Source organism: Epinephelus lanceolatus, chromosome 23 (assembly GCF_041903045.1).
Source record: "Epinephelus lanceolatus isolate andai-2023 chromosome 23, ASM4190304v1, whole genome shotgun sequence".
In the NCBI taxonomy this organism is placed as follows: Eukaryota; Metazoa; Chordata; class Actinopteri; order Perciformes; family Serranidae; genus Epinephelus; species Epinephelus lanceolatus.
This window is the reverse complement of record NC_135756.1, coordinates 3,077,501-3,100,268: the sequence shown is the minus strand read 5'-3', so window position 1 is coordinate 3,100,268 and position 22,768 is coordinate 3,077,501. Positions and strand designations below refer to the sequence as shown.

At 41.2% G+C, this 22,768-nt stretch overlaps 1 protein-coding gene across 3 annotated transcripts in view; it reads left to right on the top strand.

The window, feature by feature from the left end:
* Positions 1 to 22,768, top strand: part of LOC117249216 (tetraspanin-8-like) — a 32,926-nt gene that overhangs the window by 4,373 nt on the left and 5,785 nt on the right. The window contains exons 4-9 of one of the 3 annotated variants that reach the window (XM_033614694.2): positions 224 to 298; positions 408 to 503; positions 3,176 to 3,289; positions 3,378 to 3,410; positions 3,527 to 3,610; positions 4,294 to 6,473. In XM_033614694.2, the coding sequence (XP_033470585.2) occupies positions 224 to 298; positions 408 to 503; positions 3,176 to 3,289; positions 3,378 to 3,410; positions 3,527 to 3,610; positions 4,294 to 4,434 (543 nt within the window). In that variant the 3' untranslated portion in view covers positions 4,435 to 6,473. Of the gene's footprint in view, positions 1 to 223; positions 299 to 407; positions 504 to 3,175; positions 3,290 to 3,377; positions 3,411 to 3,526; positions 3,611 to 4,293; positions 6,474 to 19,525; positions 19,598 to 19,701; positions 19,819 to 19,965; positions 20,041 to 20,325; positions 20,422 to 21,459; positions 21,574 to 22,768 lie in introns of those variants that run through there. The other 2 variants (XM_078165247.1, XM_078165246.1) reach the window with 2 other exon arrangements.

Sequence of the window (22,768 nt, the reverse complement as noted above, 5' to 3'; positions counted from 1 at the left end):
GTTTCCGGCCAACACTTAATTTCTCCTCAGTGACCTAAAAAAAAGGTTGTTTTGACTCTAAAAACTGAAAGCTGCTTTTTAAAAAGCGCCAGACTTCATTTAGATTTAAGAGATTTTCTAACAAAACGTACAGCTCCATTCGACCTGCAGAAACACCGTCATGACTCATTTTCCTTCCTTAAAAACTTGTGTGCTGACGGTCTTTCCCTGTTTTTATCCACAGTTCCTGGTGTGCATGGTTATTGGAACTCTGCTGATGCTCCGAGTTGGTATCCCCACTGCTGCCATCCGTCCTGAGGTAACGACCCTGATGCTTCTAGTCGACTCCCGAGTTTTTTTCAGACACTAAGGTCTTTACATGTTAAATTAATGAAATGTACCAATAATTACTGTGTTTGTGTTTGCAGCTGGAGGGCATCATGGAGACAAGGGCTCGCGAAAATCTGCCTCTGGACCAGGCTTCAGAAGAGGTGAAGGCCCTGGTTGAGGAACTGCAGAAAGGGGTAAGACACACACGTGATGTTTTGTTGACAAATCGATTCATCTGGACATTAATTTGCAGATGAACCTGACATAAAAATTTGGAGTTCGTGCCGTCCTGACCCATGGCAGTGGGACTGGGTTGTTTCAAAAACATGTTGCCTACCCTCCGGTCTCCCTCCGCAGGTGATCTAAGTGAGGAACCTTCATTTTTAGCCACAAAACCCCTTTATCGGGCTCAAGGTTAGCACTGTTAGCAGCAGTGCTAATGCTAAAGGGGTTTGGGGCTAAAAATGATGTCGCTTACTCACTGAGGAGACCTGAGGGGGAGACCAGAGGGTGGGCAACATGTTTTCATCCTGCCATCATGTGCCTGCTCACTAGATCCCACCAGACCCGGGTGTACAGTGCAGAGCGGAGGGCGTTATGTTTCCGCATGTTAACGTAGTGAGCCGGCTCTGTCAGCAAAGCCAATGGAAAATAAAAGGGAAGATATTTACAACACAACATTAAAATTTCATCAGGCCCGGTTAGTTACCAGTTAATAGGTGTCATGCTATCAAAAGCAAAATGAACAGAAACTAAAATCTCTCGTCAGAACAGAAAAAAGTTGGTTAAATCTTAGTTTGTTTTAATCACCACAAACTTGAGATCATGAGCGTCATTATAGTCAAAGTGTGTTTGAGTCTGCAGCTCTCTGCAGTCAGGAGGCTGATGTTTACTGTCGAGCCCATAAACTGTTGTTGACAGACCAGTTTGCACTCCGAGAATTCCTCACAGGGCAGCCGGGTGTGGCCCGGCTGCCTGATTGGCTGGCTGACGGCCAGGTGTGTCGTCGGGCAGAAATGTCAAGTGCAGTGAGGGAGGAGTGGATGATTTTACTAACACGCAAATGACTTATCCGCACAAGTCAGCGTCGGTTCCCACCGCAGCTTTCATTATTCATCACTTCTTGTTTTTAAAGAGGAACACGCTTCGTCTTTGTCCTGTGGCTTCCACGAGTGTCGGGAAACGGATAAAATATTGACTGAAAAACCAAAGAAAGAGGAACTATTTCATCACATAGTGGAGGACAGGGGTCATGTTCACATTTAGGTTGTCATTTTTTCTCTCAGTAAAAGATGAATCAAATCTGGTCAGCGAACAGCTAACAGTGCTCACTCCATGAGCAACTGGAGGTTCGGCCCTACACTTCCACGACAGCGCTGTCCAGATATTAGCGGTAACTGTCGTATGAATTCAGTACGCCTTGCCGGACCGGCTCAACACAACAAACCACTGAGCAGCTCAGTTTACAGCTCACAACACACACACACACACACACACACACATACAGAGGGAGTTCATTCTCTGTTCAGGATGCCATTACTCCACTTTATCTTTATATTCATGCTCTGAATGTCACACACAGCTCCTTTAAGTCTCACAATGTTACACAGATTTCCTTCTAAGATTTGGTGCAGTCGACTTTCAACGAGCTCCTTCTTTTTGTGCACAGGCTCAAAAATATTAATAACACCTTAAATAAAACCGTTTCTGAAAGTTGATATCAAAAATTTCAGGCTTTTCTGACCTGTTGTGTTTTGTTCGCACTTTGTCAACATGGATTTAATATTCAAAATGGACGCCAGTTGAGCAGGTGGAAACACCACAGACTATATAAACCACTGTCCTACTTTCACACAGCTCAGCAGTGTTTTTCACATCCTGTCTTCACTCATGTTCAGTTTGTACTGAATACTCATCACACTGGTTTGCTTCTGCAAAAAGAAATGTATGTGCTTAAACTGTTTTATTATAAGATAAGGAATAATACAAAATGCGACCTCCACAGTTTCATATAATTTAATGATTTTATTTTTATTTTTTGATGATGAAAATACAGATTTTATTTAAGAATTTTTTTTTGTTTTAGTCTTGTCTTTTTTGTCAACAATATTCCATGTTGATATGAGGCCGCCAGGAAGTGCGCCGGGCTTTGAAGCCAATGTTCGTAGTGGCCAAACAGACACACCGTCACCTGACTTTTTCCTATGACCCACATGACCAAAATAGACGGCTGTAAATCAGTGGATACTTTTTTTTTTTTTTTTGAGCATCACCACCCCCGCAAAACAACTTGTTTCACGATCAGGATTTGATCGATTGAGTCTGATAACATTTGTAAAGTTGAGAAGAGCCACAAGATTATAGAACTTGATCTCCATTCCAGTTAGCAGAGCGCTAAACAGGAAGTAGCGTGCATGGCTTCAGCGCTTTATCCAGGTCTCTTTATGCTGGTGGTCGATATGATCACAGTCGCCAATGTCGTCTCATCATCGTCTCAGTATGGAAAAAAAGGTCATTGATGAACATATGCAGTCATAGATTTCATTAATAAAAGTGACGCCGCCTCCAGCCCAAAGTGAATTATCAGATTTCTTTTTCCTTTGTTTGAACAATTGTCTAAAAAAAAACCTCAAATATTCACTTTGTGTCAAAAAGAGAGCGAGAAATCTGCAAATTGTCACATTTGTGAACTCACAGCCGTCAAATTTTTGGGACTTTTTTGCTGTTAAATTCAGCTGTAACGATTAATTGAATATCAGTGGGCGCCCTTGACTCGCATCATTTCTTGCCTGTGATAGAGACAGAGGACTGTAACATTACTGACAGGATTAATAACCCCCCTGTTTCTTCTTCTCTGGTGTTTTAGCTGCACTGCTGTGGTCTGTTCAGTTACAAGGACTGGGAGGACAACGTCCCTGACTCCTGTATGTGCAACCAGGAGGAGCAGATGGAGGGAAAGTGTGTGCCAGTCAGTTACAGAGTGAGTTTAAAACATTCACCTCATCGTTCTGAATCGTGCTTTTAAACTTCAGGTTACTAACGTTTTCTTCTTCTATGGTCTCCTTCAGGTCACGCTGCAGAGGGATTATGTCTACAGCCAGGTGAGTGGAGCGAAAACTTAAATTGAACAATCTAAACAAACATACTGACACACATTATCAGCTGATTATTTGACCTGTGAAACACAACCTGACCTTTTCTCTCCTCCCATCTTCAGAGCTGCTTCCCCATCATCAGCTACTACATCCTGCTGGTCGCTGATGTCATGATTGGAGTCTGCTTCACTCTGGCCATCCTGGCGGTAAGATTTAATCAGCATTTATTTTATATTTATTTATTTATTATATGTTTTTGTCACTGACAGACTCAGACTGTTATTCTAAGTGTCTGACAACATTAGGAAGGGATCCCTACAGAGAGAGATAGGGAGAGGAGGTAGCAACACAACTCCACCTAATGGAGGCTGACGGCGCCCCAGAATCAAACGTCCAAAAACACATAATTGAAACCACAAAATATCTCCATACTGCTCGTCCGTAGTGATCCAAGTGTCCTGAAGCCCCGACATAAAAAGTTGTTTGGAAAAACCTCATTTGAACTGTTTTTACACGTGAGCGCGGTGCCCAGAGAGGCAGTCAGAGCTACAGGCTACAATGAGGCTAAAAACAGAGTTCAAATGACGTTTTTCCAAACAACTTTTTTCATAAAATGAACAATGACAGCAATATAGTCCACGATGAGCAGCGCTAAAATCAACCTGCGTAGTTGTCCCTCCATTGTGACATTAGAAAGTGTCACATTTGTCTTGCAAGTGTACTCTTCTTCAACGTTTGCTTTACTTCCTGGTTTTTTCCCCACATGGAAATTCTGACCAATCAGGAGCAGCTTTGATCTGGTCCTCTTGCAAATGAATAAAATAATACTGCATGTGTGTCTGTACGAACACAGACTGATGTAAACTCACCCTCCTGTGTCTCCCTCCAGCTGCTGGGCATGATCCTGTCCTCCATCATCATCCACCAGATGCGTCACCCCAACAGACCCACCGTCCTGCTGTCCGTCCCCACCATCTTTGCCACTCCTCCTCCCAAATACCAGGAGCTGCACAACCCTCCGGCGTACTAAAGCTGCGACGCCACTTCTCTCCTCTGTTGTTAGCTTCATGTAGAGGGTCAGGAAGTCGAGCGGTTTATGTTGTTTGTCTGTTTATTCTTGAATTTGAGGCGATCTCTGCAGTTAGAGGACGGAGCGTCCAAAGTGCCTTACGTCCCTGTGAGGAGTCCAGACTGTCGGCTCCACTGAGATCAATGGACGGAAACTGTATCACCACTGGGTTTCATTTTCTAATGCGGCTCTGGAAAGACCTGCAGCAACTTTGTTTTTTAATTTTTTAACTAGTGCAGAGTGGATCTGATTAGTCTGTGCGTGGGGGGCGGGGCTTGTTGATCGCTTGTGTTTATGTCCAAATCTGCTGTTCTCAGAAAACCAGAGAAGATGGAGGTCGGTAAAGTTTTGTTTTTTCCAACTATCACAAGATAATTACCTAAAGTTGTTCAACAAAACAGTCTCATTGTAAAATATTTTGTTTCCAACATCACAAAAGGAAAAAATGGGAAATTTTGAGACTTTATTCTTTATTCAATGGACTCTGGCACCAAAAATCCTCCTCTGGATACACCTGAGATGACTTGATTGAGAAAAGTCGATCACAAAATAATTTAAAATCACATTAAAGAGAAGATGTGAGCTAAAATGAACATCTCTGTATAAAGGTGGAATTTGTAGACCTTAATCTTTTTCATTTTTTATTTCTATTGTAAGTTTTGGGCCTGATCCTCCTCTAGATAGGGAAGACATTGAACTTTGCGAAAAATGTTAGTTGTTTAAATTGAAAAAAAAAAGGTGAATATTTACTCTCTAAATTCTCAGTTTGTTCTTAAGGATTTTGGCTCTAAAAATCTAAAAAAAAAAAAATTGTTTACAGTTATTTTTGTGGAAACGTTTTGAGCAAGAATCAAATTTTTACAGACAGATTTTTATCTCTAAATTTTGATGATTTTTCGAAGGATTTTGCATCCTGTGCAAAAGAGAATTTAAAAAGTTCAAGGAAACAAAAATTCTGGACATTTATCTTTCAATTTTGTGAAGAATCCAAATTTTAATCTCAAACTTTTGACACTTTTGAGGTTTGAACAGAACGAAGGAGCCAAAAACTTGAACTAAACTTAAAAGAAAAACGTGTGAATTTAAAGTTTTACTCTTAATTTCTTGTGATTATTGAAAAACTGAGGAAACAAAACTTTCCCAAAATCCTCTCTGGCTTTTTTGTCATCTCACACAAACTTCAGAAGAGCTTCAAGTTTACAAATTTTGGCTGCAGTTTCCTGAAAGTCGTTGCACTTGTAAATGCAAAAGAGCACTTTTTTTAAAACATTACTGATCTTATTTGGTTCAGCGAACGCAAAAACACATCACATGGCCTTGTAGTGACGATTAAACCGTGAGTGCCACAGTCATTGTTTGCTCTGCAGACACTGAAACGCTGCAATATCTTACATTTTATAATTAAAGTGGTTTTTGATGGCAAAAAGCTTGTTTTCTTCCCATCCCTGGACAGACTGATGGACTTTAAGCTGCCACTCTCGCTTCAGTTGCTTAATTTTTTTAAATACATATTTATATCCTGTTTGTTTTGTTAGTGAATGTCACAGTGGGTCTTTCCTTTCTCTGTTACTGTCAACACTTGGCTACGTTAAACATTATATCCTGAATCAACCCCTCATAATCCACCCTGTGAACCAGCATGATGTAAAACGCCGTCAGAAACAACGAGAAGTTAAGGCTTTTATTTTGAAAACTGAGCGCTGTGTTGACGAAGCTTTAGAGGCTAAAATTAAAAGCATGTGCTGTGAGGTCCAGGAGACTTAAAACTTGTTCTTTTTTTTATATAATGCAAAGTGTTAAGGAAGAAAGGGGAAGACTGGATGTATGAGTTCAGAACGTCACTGTGTGAAGATGAATACGCCAGTTAAATGTCTGCACAGCTGGAGAAAAGGGCAATATTCTTTATTTTTCATCTCTTCTTTGTATCATGTTTGATTCTGCTGTGAACTGATACTGTAGATCCTCGACGACTTACAGAAATAAAAACCAGAAAACCAAAATCTGCCTGTGTGAAGTACTGTCTTAAATCCTGTAGACGCCGCAATGAGGGAAAAGGATGTCTGATTTAAGTCGACGCTGAGTGACGCTGGATTTTTAAAGAGCAGAATTACTATTGTGTCTTAATACATCCTCACAGTGTGGGAAACAATTTAAGTCTATTGAATAAGTACAAAAGAGGAAGGCCTTGAAGTACCAGCCCTTAGTCCAGGATTGTAAGGACAAGGGTTGGAAGGTGTGGCTCTTCCTGGTGGAGATCGGATGCAGAGGTTTCCCAGCCAAGTCAGCATGGCGATTGTCGTCAGATCTGGGCCTTGATGGAAGGAACAAAAAAACAAGCTCCTCGCAAGATGTGGGAGGAGGCTGAACGAGCCTCCTGCTGGATTTGGAGTAAGAGAGAAGTGGAAAGCTGGAGGTCAGGAGCAGATAGGCAGTGATGTGGCCAATCACTGCCGGCCTTCTAACTCGAGTGTGTTGTGGTCGAGGGTTGAAACACACAGTGACAGTTGGGCACCACCTGATGATATCTGCTCCCGGCCAAAAGCTACAGTTACCTTAGATAGGTAACAACACAACGCACCTACAAGTGTATGTCACAAGTCATCTCTGGGTAACCAGTGGCTTCCAGGAAAGATCAACCGAGAAAGGTCGGTGATGCTGGAGAGACAGCTGACCTCCAGGAAAGACTGGCGCGGGCACACAAGGCTGGGCAGCACTCGCAAAAGGCACCAACTCAAGCTATGAAGGAACCAAATGAGCAATACCCCCCAGTCTCCTGAGAGGGGAAGAATGAGAGACTCAACGGGACAGACACACCAGTATCGGCCAATTTGTGGTCAGATGCCGCTGCCGCTGCGGAAAAGTCTGCAAAAACACCAAAGGGCTCAAAATACACCAGATCAGTTCAAGCAGGTGCGGAACATCAGCAACCCAAGTGCCCGATGAGACGAAGCAGAACTCCAGCCAGGAAGCACCCCACAGTGCTGAAGATCTCTCCACACTCCAGCTGCCCCAGCACCAGAGACCAGACCCATCAAGTTCCCCTCCGGCAACCCCAATCCATTCGTCAAGGAAAGAGGATCAAACGGCCAAAAACGTCAGACAACATCGTGTGGATGCAGTTCGATGACGTCCTGGACAGCATCCTGGAAGTGACTTTGTCTGGCCCCGTGCACCAGAAGGTTGACTCACTCACAACCATAGCACACAACCTTGCTGAAGAATGTTTCGGCCCACTGGAGCAGAAAGCCAGCCCCAACCACCGCATTTATTCATTTATGTATTTATTTATTTGATATCGACTTAAATGGGATCCATATCACAGAGTATTTCTTTAAAATAAAACATAAACCCAAGCGCCCTCTGGTGGACAAACGGCATAATGACAACACTTTAAATGACCAACATTTCTCTGGGTTGTAGTTTTAAGGTAAAAACTAAGAGTATGACTGAAGTATGAATTTAGTGTATCTCTAACACAATGACATCCCTGACTGTGATTAAATTTAAAGTATGAGCTGTCAACTGAAGCTTTTCTATCAACTGTTTGAACAAAATATTTCAATTTAACTGATTTAAATACCTAATAACTGTGTGGAGTAACACCCATAAAAGCAATTTATATACATGACACATATTACTAAAGAAACCCATTAGGATTGTACATATGTTTGACATAGAGAACACACGAACTCTGTTTTTAAAGTCACATGCATTGAAATGTGGGGACTTGGTTGAATTTAAAACAGTACAAATAATCTACAAAGCAAGAAATAATCAACTTACTGGCAATATTCAAAAATGTTTTGTGACGAGGAGAGGGTGTAATGTAAGAGGAAACATTTTGTTGGTACAACCTTGCAAAGTGTGTTTCAGGGTGTGGTAAAATTATGGAGTGGGTTAGATGAAGAGTTGAAGAGAAACACAACTATAGAGCGATTTAAAAAGATGTACAGACTCAGTATATTTACGAGGTATACAGAGGGAGAGGGGTTGGTTTATTATTTATTTAAATCTAAGACTGTTTTTTTGTTTATCTGTCTTGATGGCTGCAAATAAGTTTGGAATAGTGAGTTGACAATTTCCTTTTTAAATGAGACATGAATACTGAGAAGGGGGAAGATTATATAAGTGTACACTTCTTCCTGGTCCTTTTTCAACACGTCTGAGGATGTTTTGTTTGTTTTTTGTTTATATTTTTTTGATGAAAATAAAGTCATTCATTAATTTAAATGAAGAACCGCACAGTCACCTCGAAGATGAAGAAGCTGAAATATTAAAGTTTTCAATGAAAACTGACTTCCTGTCTCTCAGATCCAAACCTACTGATTCCTGCTGTACCTGCCGGGTACACTATAAATTCATTTATTCAAACCTTTATTTAAGACTCAAGAAATTGAGGGAGACCCTCATTTTCAACGATGCCGAGCATGAACAAAGACATTAAAACAATTAATCGGCAAACAAAGAACAATCGTGCATATCAATTAAAACAAAAATGAGATCATACAAACCAACAAACAACACGAGCAATAAATGGGCTCTAAAAGTAGAAATACAGGGTGATAAACATGCTACAGTGTAGATGTATCGTTAAAAACATTTACACTCAATTAAAACAAGATCAGAAATAAGGCACTAAACCGCCATAAGGGCGGCAGAGTGTCTAAGTTTAAGATCTTTTGTAGATTATTCCAAGTATAAGGTGCACTGTAAGGGAATGATATTCCTCAGAGTTCAGTTCTGATTAAAGCATAAATATCATTTATGTAAACTGAAAACAATATTGGCCCTAACACTGAGCCCTGTGGGACACTTTTAGTAATATTCCAAAAATTAGAATGAATATCACCCATCTTTACGCATTGCAGTCTATTGGAGAGGTAGTTTTCAAACCACAGGCAACCGACAGAATCAAAACAAATACAAGATAATTTCTTTAGAAGTAACAAATGGTCAACTGTGTCGAACGCCTTAGACAAGTTTATAAACAGAGCAGCACGAGACATTTTGCTATCCAGGGCTGGTGTAACGTCACTTAGAACCAGGGAGGATGCAGATGTGGTGCTGTGCTTAGGCCTAAAACCAGACGGATAGGGAGTGAGTACAGAAAACAAAGAGAGATATGATCTAAGTTGATTATTTACCAGGGACTCCTACATTTTTAGCCAGGCAACGTAATTTGGAAATATGGCAATAGCTATTTATATCGGTTTTATCGTCTCCTTTATGTAAGGGAAGGACATAGTTCCAGTGGAGATGGTCAGGTTGAAAATATGAGTTATACATTCTGCAATAAGTGGCGCAGAACGTTTAAGAAAGAAAGCATCTAAACTATCTGCACCAGCTGATAAGAAGAGCATTAGTAACTTCCTGGAGACTAAAAGAGGACAAACTGAAGCTTGGTGAGGAGGCATCACTCAGATTATCCTGAAGTTCGGGGGTACGATTCAGCTGACTTATAGTGGTTTCAAAAAGGTGTCCCGATGCAGCAATGCGACTGTAAAGGCAGAGCAGATGTCCTTAAAACACCAATGTGATCCATTTTATGATTTTGTAATAAGCTTCTTATATTTAAATTCATCAAACCCAGGCCTCTCCTTGACTTACAATAGGCAGTGATTTGGCCAACCACTGCCACTGTCGATAAAAGACAAGTTGTGTGATGGACAAACTGACAGTGACCATGTGTGCAAGGAGAGAAACCTAGTAAAACGTCCGATGCCACAGCCACGGGGCCCGCTCATAATTCCGACATCCCATTGTTCCGAAATCTCAATGTTTCGACAGCCCATTGTTCCGAAATCTCAATGTTTCGACAGCCCATTGTTCCGACCATATTAAACCCATTGTTAAGAAGTCCCATTGTTCCGAAATCTCATTTTTCATTGTTACAAAATAAGTGTTTCATGGTAAAGGTCTGGCAAGGTTTAGGCACAAGAACTACTTGGTTACACAAATGAGCACAAAAATTTCACAAAATGACATTACGTCACAGTAAAAGGGAAAAAAATCAAACAGCTTTGGAGGCTGTTTTGAAAAGATATCAGGAGGTGGTCTGAGATCAGTTCGCTTCAAGTCCAAGGTGCGGTTCACTTGACCTGTGCCTTGAGAACACAAAGCGCTCAAGGTTCACTTTGCTCTTTGTCATTATATTTAGCCCTCTAGATCACATGCTGTTGACCTGCGACGCTTGAAAAAAACAGATGCAACTACGTCGACCTGTAACTTTTGCAAGGACGCAGGACGAGGAGTAGTTTGGTCCACGAAGATTCTGCACGTCTCCAGATGTGGAATGTAGAATAATCAAACAGCAACAGTCTACTCAGCATTTTCTAAAATGTCTTTGTAGAGCTCTGGTACCTGTCGCACTGTCCGTGTTTGTAACGACTAACAACCAGTCTGAGTTAAATGTTTGTCTTCAGCAACTGTGTGTTGAACATGTGACCAGGACAAAAAGGGATTGTTCCTGTTGCCATGGTTACCGTTGATATGAGAAATAAAACCACAAGAGTTTCACCAGACATAGCGAAAAAGTATTAAATCAGAATTATCAGAAGATAATGACACGTAGACTGACAGGTGCGTCACTCAGCATCAGTACATGATATCCCTGTCTTTCCCCGTCTGACTTCAGTCTCAACCTACATTAGAAAATAAACTGTGAAATATGTATTTAGTCATCAGGGCTGAGAATGTGTCACTGATTTACCGTACGTCCTTTATATCATATAAACACATGAAGGTATTTATATGACTGTGACTGAAGTCTGCTGCTAAATTCAGCTTCATGTTTCGCTCAAAACAGTTTTTAATAAATCAGAAGTTATAAAAACATGTAAACTGCATGGTTAACACAGACGAGCGGAGGATTAGCTGGGACACATCACGTTTATTCACTCTAGAGTTAATACTGAATTATGTGTTAGTGTCTCTTAATAAGTCGTCAGAAATCATGAATCATCTTTAGAGGGAGCAGATGTTACCTTAAGCTAGCTTGGGACATGTTAACGTAAATATTCTAACAGAGCAAGGCGAGCTAATTGCTAGTGTGCTCGGTTGCTTTGAGATGGCTGTCAGAGATGGCAGAGGTATGATCACATGATCCTGTTTGAGCTGTAACAGGTGGTGTGTTCCCTGCTTTATTAGAGTACTGTAAACAAACTTGGAAATCACCGGTTTCGCTTCCGCGGCCGGATGTTGATCCATAATTCACGCAAGGAATTAGGTGGATAAAAGGGACAGCCAACTGGACGGGATCATGGGCGGCACAGTTGTTATGTCTTGACGACGAGTTATATGTGCGTCCCACCATGTCAGATTTGAAAAGCAGCAGATAGCAGTTAGCAGCTAACTCAAAAAAAATAAATAAATAACAGCCGTAAATGTCCGCAACATGCGAACTTTGAGATACTAACTCTTTTTATTTTTAGAAAGTTTCTCATTATGCTAAGACTAGCCCTTTTTTGAAGAACTAAGTCATCATGTTTTGATAATTGCTGATTATTTAGAAAAGCAAATTCATTGTTTTAGACACTACCTCGTTTTGTAGAAAGTTTCTCATTATGTTAAAAAACAAAGTCGTTGTTTTGAGAGGAAAGAGTCTCGTTATTTCTCATAATGATTTGCAGAATTTTGTTTTATCACATTGGCAGAAATGGACTTCCATACCTGAGAGCTTCTTACAGGATGGTAGGTTATTATTTTGTTTCCATTTTATTATTTTATTTCCAAGTATCTTAGTGTTGTGTTAATTTTATTTCTGGTGTTCTGGCTGTAGATGGGAAATCAGTTCGTATCCCTGATGTCATCCACCACACATATGAGTCCTGTTATTAACTCACTGTCATCCAGTGTTTGGAGAATATTTCTCTTTGTGTCTCCACCATTTCCCCCTCTGACTAACAAACTCTTAAACCTCAAAATAAAACGTCACAATTCTAAGAACTGTCTTTGGATGTCGCCATCAGGAGCAGCTCTTGATAATGGGAAGTTTTGTGAAAATCTCCTCCGTCCACTGGAAGACACCGCCCTCCTCTCCCTGTCAGCTATAACCAGCTCACCCTCCCGCTCCTTCATCGTTTCACTTCACCGCAGTCGGAGCTTCAGTGTGTCTGAAACATTGCTGGATCTTCACCTGTAAACAGCTGCCTCAGTTGCATCTTCACCATCTTCAACATGGTCTTTGCGGTGAGTCAAAATGGTGGCCTTTGATCTCCTGGTTCACTCTGATATCTGGGAATAAAAAGTGCGTAGTGCTCGGGTTAAAGACAACTTTTAAACACTAATTATAGCAACTTACATGTAGTTTAATACTTAAATGAGTCATAAATGAGCAGGTGTGCTCAGATATAATGTTATAAATAACATAACCAACCGTGTTTGGGTGCTAATTTATGTTAAACTTCAGCTCAACAAACCGATTGTTGTGGGCAAATTAAGTCGAAATGTTTCATTAAAATTAAGTTAAATCAACACGATTTGGCCATTTCTGTATTATTCATGAAATGTAGTGTTTTTAAATTTACTGCAGTGTTTACGTAGTTTATTTGCTGATTAATGTAGGAAATGAAGTTGTGGATTCTTTTAAATCTTTGTTTGTTTTTAGCATAAATACCTTTCCAAGCTTTATTGCGTTCTTTTTAAGCATTGCTGGATACTTTAATATGTTTGTAGTCTTTTGTTCAGAGAAAAAGTAAATCAGAGGAGGTAGAGAGCGACTCGTTTGGGACTTGAAACGCAAACTTGAGGATTTTTTTTTTTTTTTTTTGGCAGGTCTTTCAACAGGAACTCTGAGCTCTTTTTTTCCTCAGCAGCAGTTTGTGGAGTTTGAATCGCAGGGAGGATCATTGATCAGTCGATCCAATCAGAGCTGATCAGATCAGATTGATGGATGAGAGGAGCAGCTGCTGCAGAGGCGAGTGAAAGCAAACTTTTGGACCCAGTGTGATGAACATTAAAGTTTCACTTTCACTGCGGCTGGCGCTCTGCTGCTCCATCTGTTCCCAGAGTCACTCTGTAAAGACGAGACTCTGGGCCCGTCCCAGTACCCCCTCCTTAGCCCTACCCCTACATTTGCGCGTTCCCGCGAGGGGTAGTGGTGTCCCTTCGGAGCGAGGGATTTCAGATGCTGATTTGCCAGCGAGGGGTAACCATCGCCATGGCTACCACCGAGCAAGAGATGGGGAAAAAAGTTCATACATAGCTAACGTTACCGTCATCAGATTGCTTGTTAGCTAGCTAGCTAGCTATCTCACTATCTCGCACAATCTGGCGTCTGTCATCTCTCCTGTTCTGCAAAATTGTCGGACTTTTCACATTACGATAACACGCCAGCTAGTATAACTATGCTGCCTCGTAATGTTAGCTAGCTAGCTAACTAGCAGAAGTCCCCTGTCGTTCATCAAGCGAAACATGATGAATGCGGCAAACGTGATCGGTAGGATGAATGAGACTCCATTGTAGATGCCGGTTGGAAATGTAGATGGCTCACAGCTTCCTGTTTAAAATAGTTACGTATGCGTGAACGTAACCGACGCGGTGACATAGTGAGTAGTGTCCCAATTCCTAGGGAAAGATTTCAACTCCTACCCCTCGTTGCTTCATTTCGAGGGCCAAGGGGTAGTGGACAAGGGGGGTTTTGAGATTGGGCCTTACTCGTGACTTACAAAACAATGACTTGTTCCCACCACTGCCTCATCACCTCAAAAACTTGATATGTATTATTCAATTCAATTCAATTCAATTTTATTTATAAAGCCCAACATCACAAATCACAATTTGCCTCACAGGGCTTTACAGCATACGACATCCCTCTGTCCTTATGACCCTCACAGCTGATCAGGAAAAACTCCCCAAAAAAAACCCCTTTAACGGGGAAAAAAAAAACGGTAGAAACCTCAGGAAGAGCAACTGAGGAGGGATCCCTCTTCCAGGACGGACAGACGTGCAATAGATGTCGTACAGAACAGATCAGCATAATAAATTAACAGTAATCCATATGACACAATGAGACAGAGAGAGAGAGAGAGAGAGAGAGAGAGATGCAGGTAATGACAGTAGCTTACAACAACATTAATGAAAGTAATAATATTATAGTTATAGTTCTGGCTACTGTGGTACAATATGTTGAAAGTATGTATTAGTATCAGACAGTATACTTGTGTGACAATAGTCATATGTGTATAATAACAGTAGAAGTATGACTAATGACTAATGATGGCAGCAGCAGCAGGAGGCATCTGGCAGGACCACGGCAGCAGCACAACCACACACGTCACGCTGTCCAGGCACCGCTGCGGTATGAGTTAATCTGAGAGACAGTGGAGCACAAAGGCTCCGGAGAAGAAGCCGAGTTAGTGACATCCAGAATGGCCGAGTTAGCAAGATGCAGTAATAGGATGAGAGTGAGAGAGAGAGAGAGAGAGAGAGAGAGAGAGAGAGAGAGAGAGAGAGAGAGAGGGAGAGAGAGGGAGCCCGGTGTATTATAGGGGGTCCTCCGGCAGACTAGGCCTAAGTCAGCCTAACTAGGGGCTGGTACAGGGCAAGCCTGAGCCAGCCCTAACTATAAGCTTTATCAAAGAGGAAAGTCTTAAGTCTAGTCTTAAATGTGGAGACGGTGTCTGCCTCCCGGACCGTAACAGGAAGATGATTCCACAGGAGAGGAGCCTGATAGCTGAAGGCTCTGGCTCCTGATCTGCTTTTGGAGACTTTAGGGACCACGAGTAACCCTGCGTTCTCAGAGCGCAGTGTTCTGGTGGGATAATATGGCACTATGAGCTCTCTAAGATATGACGGAGCTTGACCATTTAGAGCTTTATAAGTTAACAGTAGGATTTTAAATTCAATTCTGGATTTTACAGGGAGCCAGTGCAGAGAAGCTAAAACAGGAAAAATATGATCTCGTTTCTTAGTTCCTGTTAGTACACGTGCTGCTGCATTCTGAATTAGCTGGAGAGTTTTTAAGGACTTACTAGAGCTACCTGATAATAGAGAGTTACAGTAATCCAGCCTTGAGGTAACAAAAGCGTGGACCAATTTTTCTGCATCTTTTCGGGTCAGGATAGGCCTAATTTTCACAATATTACGCAGATGAAAAAATGCAGTCCGTGAGGTTTGCTTTAAATGAGAATTAAAAGACAAATCTTGATCAAATATTACTCCGAGGTTTCTTACGGTAGTGCTAGAGGCCAGAGCAATGCCATCTAGAGAAACTATGTCATCAGATAAAGAGTCTCTGAGTTGTTTGGGGCCAAGAACAATAACTTCAGTTTTGTCTGAATTTAACATCAGGAAATTGGTGCTCATCCAATTTTTTATGTCTTTAAGGCAGTTATGGAGTTTAGTTAATTGATTACTTTCTTCTGGCTTCATCGATAAATACAACTGTGTATCATCCGCATAACAATGGAAGTTTATAGAGTGATTTCTAATGATGTTACCTAAAGGAAGCATATATAGAGTAAATAGGATTGGTCCGAGTACAGAACCTTGCGGAACTCCAAAACAAACTTTGGTACGTAAGGATGATTCATTACGAACGTCAACAAATTGAAAACGATCAGATAAATAAGATTTAAACCAGCTTAGTGCTGAACCTTTTAGGCCAATTAAGTGATCCAGTCTCTGCAGTAGAATTTGATGGTCAATTGTGTCAAACGCCGCACTAAGATCTAATAAAACAAGAACAGAGACGAGTCCTTTGTCTGAAGCAATCAGAAGGTCATTTGTAATTTTAACTAGAGCTGTCTCAGTGCTATGATGCACTCTAAATCCTGACTGAAATTCCTCAAATAAATTATTATCCTGGAGAAAATCACACAGCTGGTCTGCGACTACTTTCTCAAGGATCTTTGACATAAAGGGAAGATTAGATATTGGTCTATAGTTGGCTAACACCTCTGGATCCAGGGTGGGCTTTTTTAGGAGAGGTTTAATTACAGCTACCTTAAAAGACTGTGGTACATAGCCTGTTAATAGGGATATATTGATCATATCTAATATATGAGTGTTAACTAAAGGAAAGACCTCCTTAAGTAGCCTAGTTGGGATGGGGTCTAAGAGACACGTTGATGATTTAGATGAAGAAATCACTGCGGTCAATTCTTGAAGAGAAATTGGGGAGAAGCAATCTAAATATATATTAGATTCTACAGCTGTGTTTGAGGTTAGATAGGTAGGCCTACCATCTGAGGGCAGGAGGTCATGAATTTTGCCTCTAATAGTTAGAATTTTGTCATTAAAAAAGCTCATAAAATCATTACTGCTAAGGGCTAAAGGAATACAAGGCTCAATAGAGCTTTGACTCTCAGTCAGCCTGGCTACAGTGCTGAAAAGAAACCTGGGGTTGTTCTTGTTTTCTTCTATTAATGCTGAGTAATAGTTTGCTCTGGCATTGCGGAGGCCCCTCTTATAAGTTTTGAGACTGTCTGTCCAGATTAAACGAGATTCTTCCAGTTTGGTTAATCGCCAATTCCTTTCAAATTTTCGCGATATTTGTTTTAACCTACGGGTTTGAGAGTTATACCAAGGAGCAAACTTTCTTTGCTTTGTTAACTTCTTTTTAAGAGGAGCTACAGAGTCGAGCGTTGTTCGCAGCGAGCCTACAGCGCTATCAACAAAATGATCAATTTGGGAGAGGTTAAAGTCGGCACGGGAAACCTCTGTTACTGAAGGTATTGGTATTGAATTTAACGACGAAGTAATCTTTTCCTTAAATTTTGTGACAGCACTATCTGATAAACATCTAGTATAGTAACTGTTGCTAAGTGGCGTGTAATCGAGTAAAAAGAAATCAAAAGTAATCAGATAATGATCTGATAGCAAGGGATTCTGTGGAAAGACTTTTAGGTTATCAATTTCAATTCCATACGTCAGAACTAGATCGAGGGTATGGTTAAAACAGTGAGTGGGTTCATGTACACCCTGACTGAAGCCAATGGAGTCTATTAATGAGATAAACGCGGTAGCCAGGGAGTCATTATCAACGTCGACATGAATGTTAAAATCGCCTACAATAATAACTTTATGTGATTTAAGAACTAAACTGGATAAAAACTCTGAGAATTCAGATACAAATTCAGAATACGGGCCAGGAGCACGGTACACTATAACAAATAAAAGTGGCTGCGAGGTTTTCCAGGTCGGATGTAAAAGACTAAGAACGAGGCTTTCAAATGAATTATAATCTAGTTTAGGTTTAGGGCTGATTAACAGACTAGAGTTAAAAATGGCTGCAACTCCCCCTCCTCGGCCGCTGCCTCGAGGAATGTGGGTATTATTATGACTGGGAGGAGTGGACTCATTTAGACTAACATATTCATCTTGACACAGCCAGGTTTCAGTGAGACTGAGTAAATCAATATGATTATCTGATATTAATTCGTTTACTAACACTGCTTTAGACGATAGAGACCTGATATTTAACAGTCCGCATTTAATTCTCCTGTTTTGTCTTTCTGTCACAGAAGAGGTTTTAATTTTTATGAGGTTGTTATGCACAACTCCTCTTTGTTTAATTTTAGATTTAAATAATTTAGGTGGTCGGGGGACAGACACCGTTTGTATAAAACTATGAAAACTATGGCTGGGTAACTGAACTAGAAGCTCAGAGAGGCGTTTAGGACTGCAACTCTCTGTCCTGGTCTCAACTCTGGGTTGTCAGGGATTTAAATTACTAATAAAATTTGCCAGGTTCCTAGAAATGAGAGCAGATCCATCCAAAGTGGGGTGAATGCCGTCTCTCCTAATAAGACCAGGTTTTCCCCAGAAAGTTTGCCAATTATTAACAAAACCCACATCGTTTGCTGGACACCACCTGGACAGCCAGCGGTTAAATGATGACATGCGGCTAAACATGTCATCACTGGTCAGATTTGGGAGGGGTCCAGAGAAAACTACGGAGTCCGACATCGTTTTTGCATATTGACACACCGAGGCAATATTAATTTTAGTGACCTCCGATTGGCGTAACCGGGTGTCATTGCCGCCGACGTGAATAACAATCTTACTGAATCTACGTTTAGCTTTAGCCAGCAGTTTTAAATTTGATTCAATGTCGCCCGCTCTGGCCCCAGGGATACATTTGACTATGGCCGCTGGTGTTGCTAACTTCACGTTCCTCAGAATAGAGCTGCCAATAACCAGAGTTTTATCCTCAGCGGGTGTGTCGCTGAGTGGGGAAAAGCGGTTGGAAACGTGAACAGGCTGGTGGTGAACCGTGGGCTTCTGCTTGGAGCTGTGCTTCTGGCGAACCGTAACCCAACCTCCCGGCTGAACGGGAGTTACCGGAGGACAGTTAGCAGAGGCTAAGGCTATGCTATGTGGCTCCGCACCGGCTACAGGGGGCTGGCTAACTACTGCAGCTTTTGAATGGTTTTCCATGGTGCGGAGCCGCGCTTCTAATTCACTAAGCCTCGCCTCCAACGCAGCAAATAAGCTACACATATTACAATTACCACTGTCGCTAAAGGAGGCAGAGGCATAACTGAACATTTGGCACACCGAGCAAGAAAGAGCAGGAGAAGGAGAAGCCATGGCTAAGCTAAAGTAGCTAACAAGGCTAAGAGCGTGCAAACAACAGCTAAGAGATTAGCGAGAAAGTCGTAGAAAGAAGGAGAGCTATAAGTGCTTAAACAGAACCAGTGTGGGTTAAGACTTGAAGTAGACGTTAAAGCAGCGTTAAAGCAACTGAGGTGAGAAAGCAGGCTAGCAGAATTCACCAGAGCAGTACAGAGACACTGTCACAGAAACACCGGAAATGACACAACTCGCTTACCGCAATACGTCAGCACGTGAGTCCAGTGAGGTTGGTATGTGAGTTAATAAAGAATGTCTCACCAGCAACCAAACATTGACCTCTATTCGTCATGTTTCTGAGTACAAGAAGTCAAGGTCGGCAAGTCGTTACAGCGACTTTCCGAGTTGTTCCAACTTGAGGGGGTGTTACTGTGAATTTTCTCCGTCATTTTCCCAATTATTCCGTCACCACATTAACACACTGTGACTTAACTTTTGTTGTTGTTCTGATCAAACTCTGCTTTTTTCTTTCTTTCAGATTATTGGCGGTCTCATCATCGTGGTCGCTCTGATATTCCAGGTCCTCACGAATGATCATGTAGAACAACAAGTAAGAACAAACACTGTTCACACGTGGAATTTACAAAATAGTTTGGTGTTTTAAAAAACAAACAAACAAAAGATTAACCTGTGAATCTCTTCCTCTGCCTGCAGCTGGAGGGTTGGACATCTGGCTTTCTCGGCCTCTATGTCGTGGGCGCCATCACCATGGTGATCGCCATCCTGGGAGCCTACGGGGCCCACAGGGAGAGCAAAGTGTCTCTGATCGTGGTGAGTTCAAAGACTAGCTGAAACATAGACTGTCAGATTTTCTAACAAAGCGTACAGCTCCATTCGACCTGCAGAAACACCATCATGACTCATTTTCCTTCCTTAAAAACTTGTGTGCTGACGGTCTTTCCCTGTTTTTATCCACAGTTCCTGGTGTGCATGGTTATTGGAACTCTGCTGATGCTCCCATCTGGTGTCTTCGCTGCTGCTGCCCGTCCCGAGGTAACGACCCTGATGCTTCTACTGTCGACTCCACGCTTTTTCTCTACTGCATAATAGCTCAGCGTGTTCAGAGCTGAACGACCTGAACTATAATCACAACAGGAAAAAAACTTTGTGTGTGTGTGTGAGGTTAATAAAAGTAAAACGACCGCACTGAGGACAGTCTCTTCTACATGAGCTGAGTGTTGATGATGAGTTGTTGATGTTCATCGAGCTGTTCAGACTCTTCAGTCTTTACATGTTGAATTAATGAAACGTACCAATAATTACTGTGTGTGTTTGCAGCTGGTGCACATCATGGAGGTAGACGCTCACAATAGCCTGCCTCTGGACCAGGCTTCAGAAGAGGTGAAGGCCGTGGTTGAGCACCAGCAGAAAGAGGTGAGACACACACACACACACACACACACACACCTGGTGCAGGGTATATAGTAACAGTAAAAGTGCATTGTTGTTGCTGTCAGTCTATAGGTTAACACTGGCACTGGGAGCTGATTAGCAGCACTGCTCTTTAGTGATAACTGTCGATGATGCCGTCCTGACCTGTGGTGGTGTGACGGCTTTGTTCCTGAAACATGTTGCCCACGCTCCGGTCTGACCGCAGGTGACCGTGATGAGTGAGCTTAATTTGGAGCCACAAAACCCTTTTACGAAGCTCAAAGTTAGCACCGTTAGCAGCGGCGCTAATATAGTTAACAAGGTGTGTCGTCGGGCAGAAAAGTCTGAAAACTGCAGTGAGGGAGGAGTGGATGATTTTACTGACATGCAAACAACTACAGATATCTGCACAAGTCAGCGTTGTTCATCACAGCAGCTTTCATTAATCATCACTTCGTGTTTATAAAGAGGAAATCTGAACGGACACGCTTGATCCTTCAGATGAAAAACGGTATGCCCGTTTTTCATCTGAAGGATCACGCGTGTCCTTTAACTGAAAAACCAAAGAAAGAGGAACTGATTTATCATCAGGGTGACGGATCATATTCAATTTAATCTGTAGTTCCTACATTTATTTCTCAAAAAGAAGATGAATCAAATCCAGTCAGCTAATAGCTAACAGTGCTAACTCCATAAACAGAGCTAACGGTGTCAAACAGGGGAACTGGAGGTTCGGCCCTACGCTTACATGACAAAGCTGTGCAGATATTAGCAGTAAAAAATAAACGTGCCTAAACTATTTTTAAGAAATAATAAAACGAACTTAATGTCATTTACTAACATTTGATACCACCACAATCTATTTATTTACATTTTTTTGGACTCAATACATTGAAGTAATTAAATGATTGTGTCTTTTTCATCATTAGAACATGAGAAATGTCTGACAGCTAGTGCTGGCTCCCTTGACTCGCATCATTTCTTGCCTGTGAGAGAGGCAGGATTAATAACCCCCCTGTTTCTTCTTCTCTGGTGTTTTAGCTGCACTGCTGCGGTCTGTTTAGTTACAAGGACTGGGAGGACAACATCCCTGACTCCTGTCTGTGCAACCAGGAGGAGCAGATGGAGGGGAAGTGTGAGGCAGTCAGTTACAGAGTGAGTTTAAAACTAACATTCATTTTATCTTACTATATAATGACGAAAACTGTGTGTGTGTGTGTGTGTGTGTGTGTGTGTGTCTGTTCCATGTTTGTCTCCTCACTGACTTGGTCAATCCATGTGAAATTTGGCACAGTGGTAGAGGGTCATGGGAGGATGCCAATGAAGCAATATTACATCAATTGGCCAAAGGGGGGCGCTATAGCAACCCATTGAAATGTCAAACTTTGAATGGGCATATCTCATGCCCCGTATGTGGTAGAGACATGAAACTTTGCACAGAGATGCCTCTCCTCATGAGGAACACATTTGCCTCAAGAACCCATAACTTCCGCTTATATAGATTTTCCACCATTTAGAATTTTTTGAAAAACACTTCAAATGGATCTCTTCCTAGGAAGTTTGAGCGATCTGCATGAAACTGGGTGAACATGGTGAAAAAAAAAATCATAAAACAAATAAAATATCTGACATTTATTACTACAGAGTATACAATAAGAAAAATATGGACAATTTCAGGTTTGAGATGGCAAATGTCTCATGGGATAATGTTCTTCATGAGAAAGATACTGAATTAGCTTATTCAAATTTTATGAATTTATTTGATAGTTTATTCAACCAGTGTTTTCCTCTTAAAAAGACAACAAAAAAGAGGAATGGTGATCTTCATAAACCGTGGTTTACGCCAGGCCTTAAAAAATCTTCCTTGACAAAAAATAAATTATACAAAAAATATATTCTAAATCCAACTCCTTTAAATTCTAAAGAATATAAAACATATAAAAACAAATTTGTGCATATTTTACTCTCAGCAAAAAAAAACATATTTTTCAAAGAATCAACAAATGATATAAAATCTACATGGAATATTATTAATCAATTACTACATAAAAGAAAGAAAACCTCATCGGTTTCAGTCTCTCAGTTTCAAAATGGAGATAAATCATTCACTGATCCATATGACATCGCATGTGGCCGTAATAGTTTTTTTGCAGATGTGGGTGTGTCTCTTTCTAGCAAAACTAACAATAGTTTGGGTAATCCTTTAGATTTTTCAGAAAAACAATACTCATGTAAGTTGCAATTTGAGCCACCACAAATAAATGAAATAAAAGAGATTATTAAAAATCTAAAAAATACCTCTGCTGGCCATGATGAAATTACTAGTTCATTAATAAAAGAGGTATCTAAT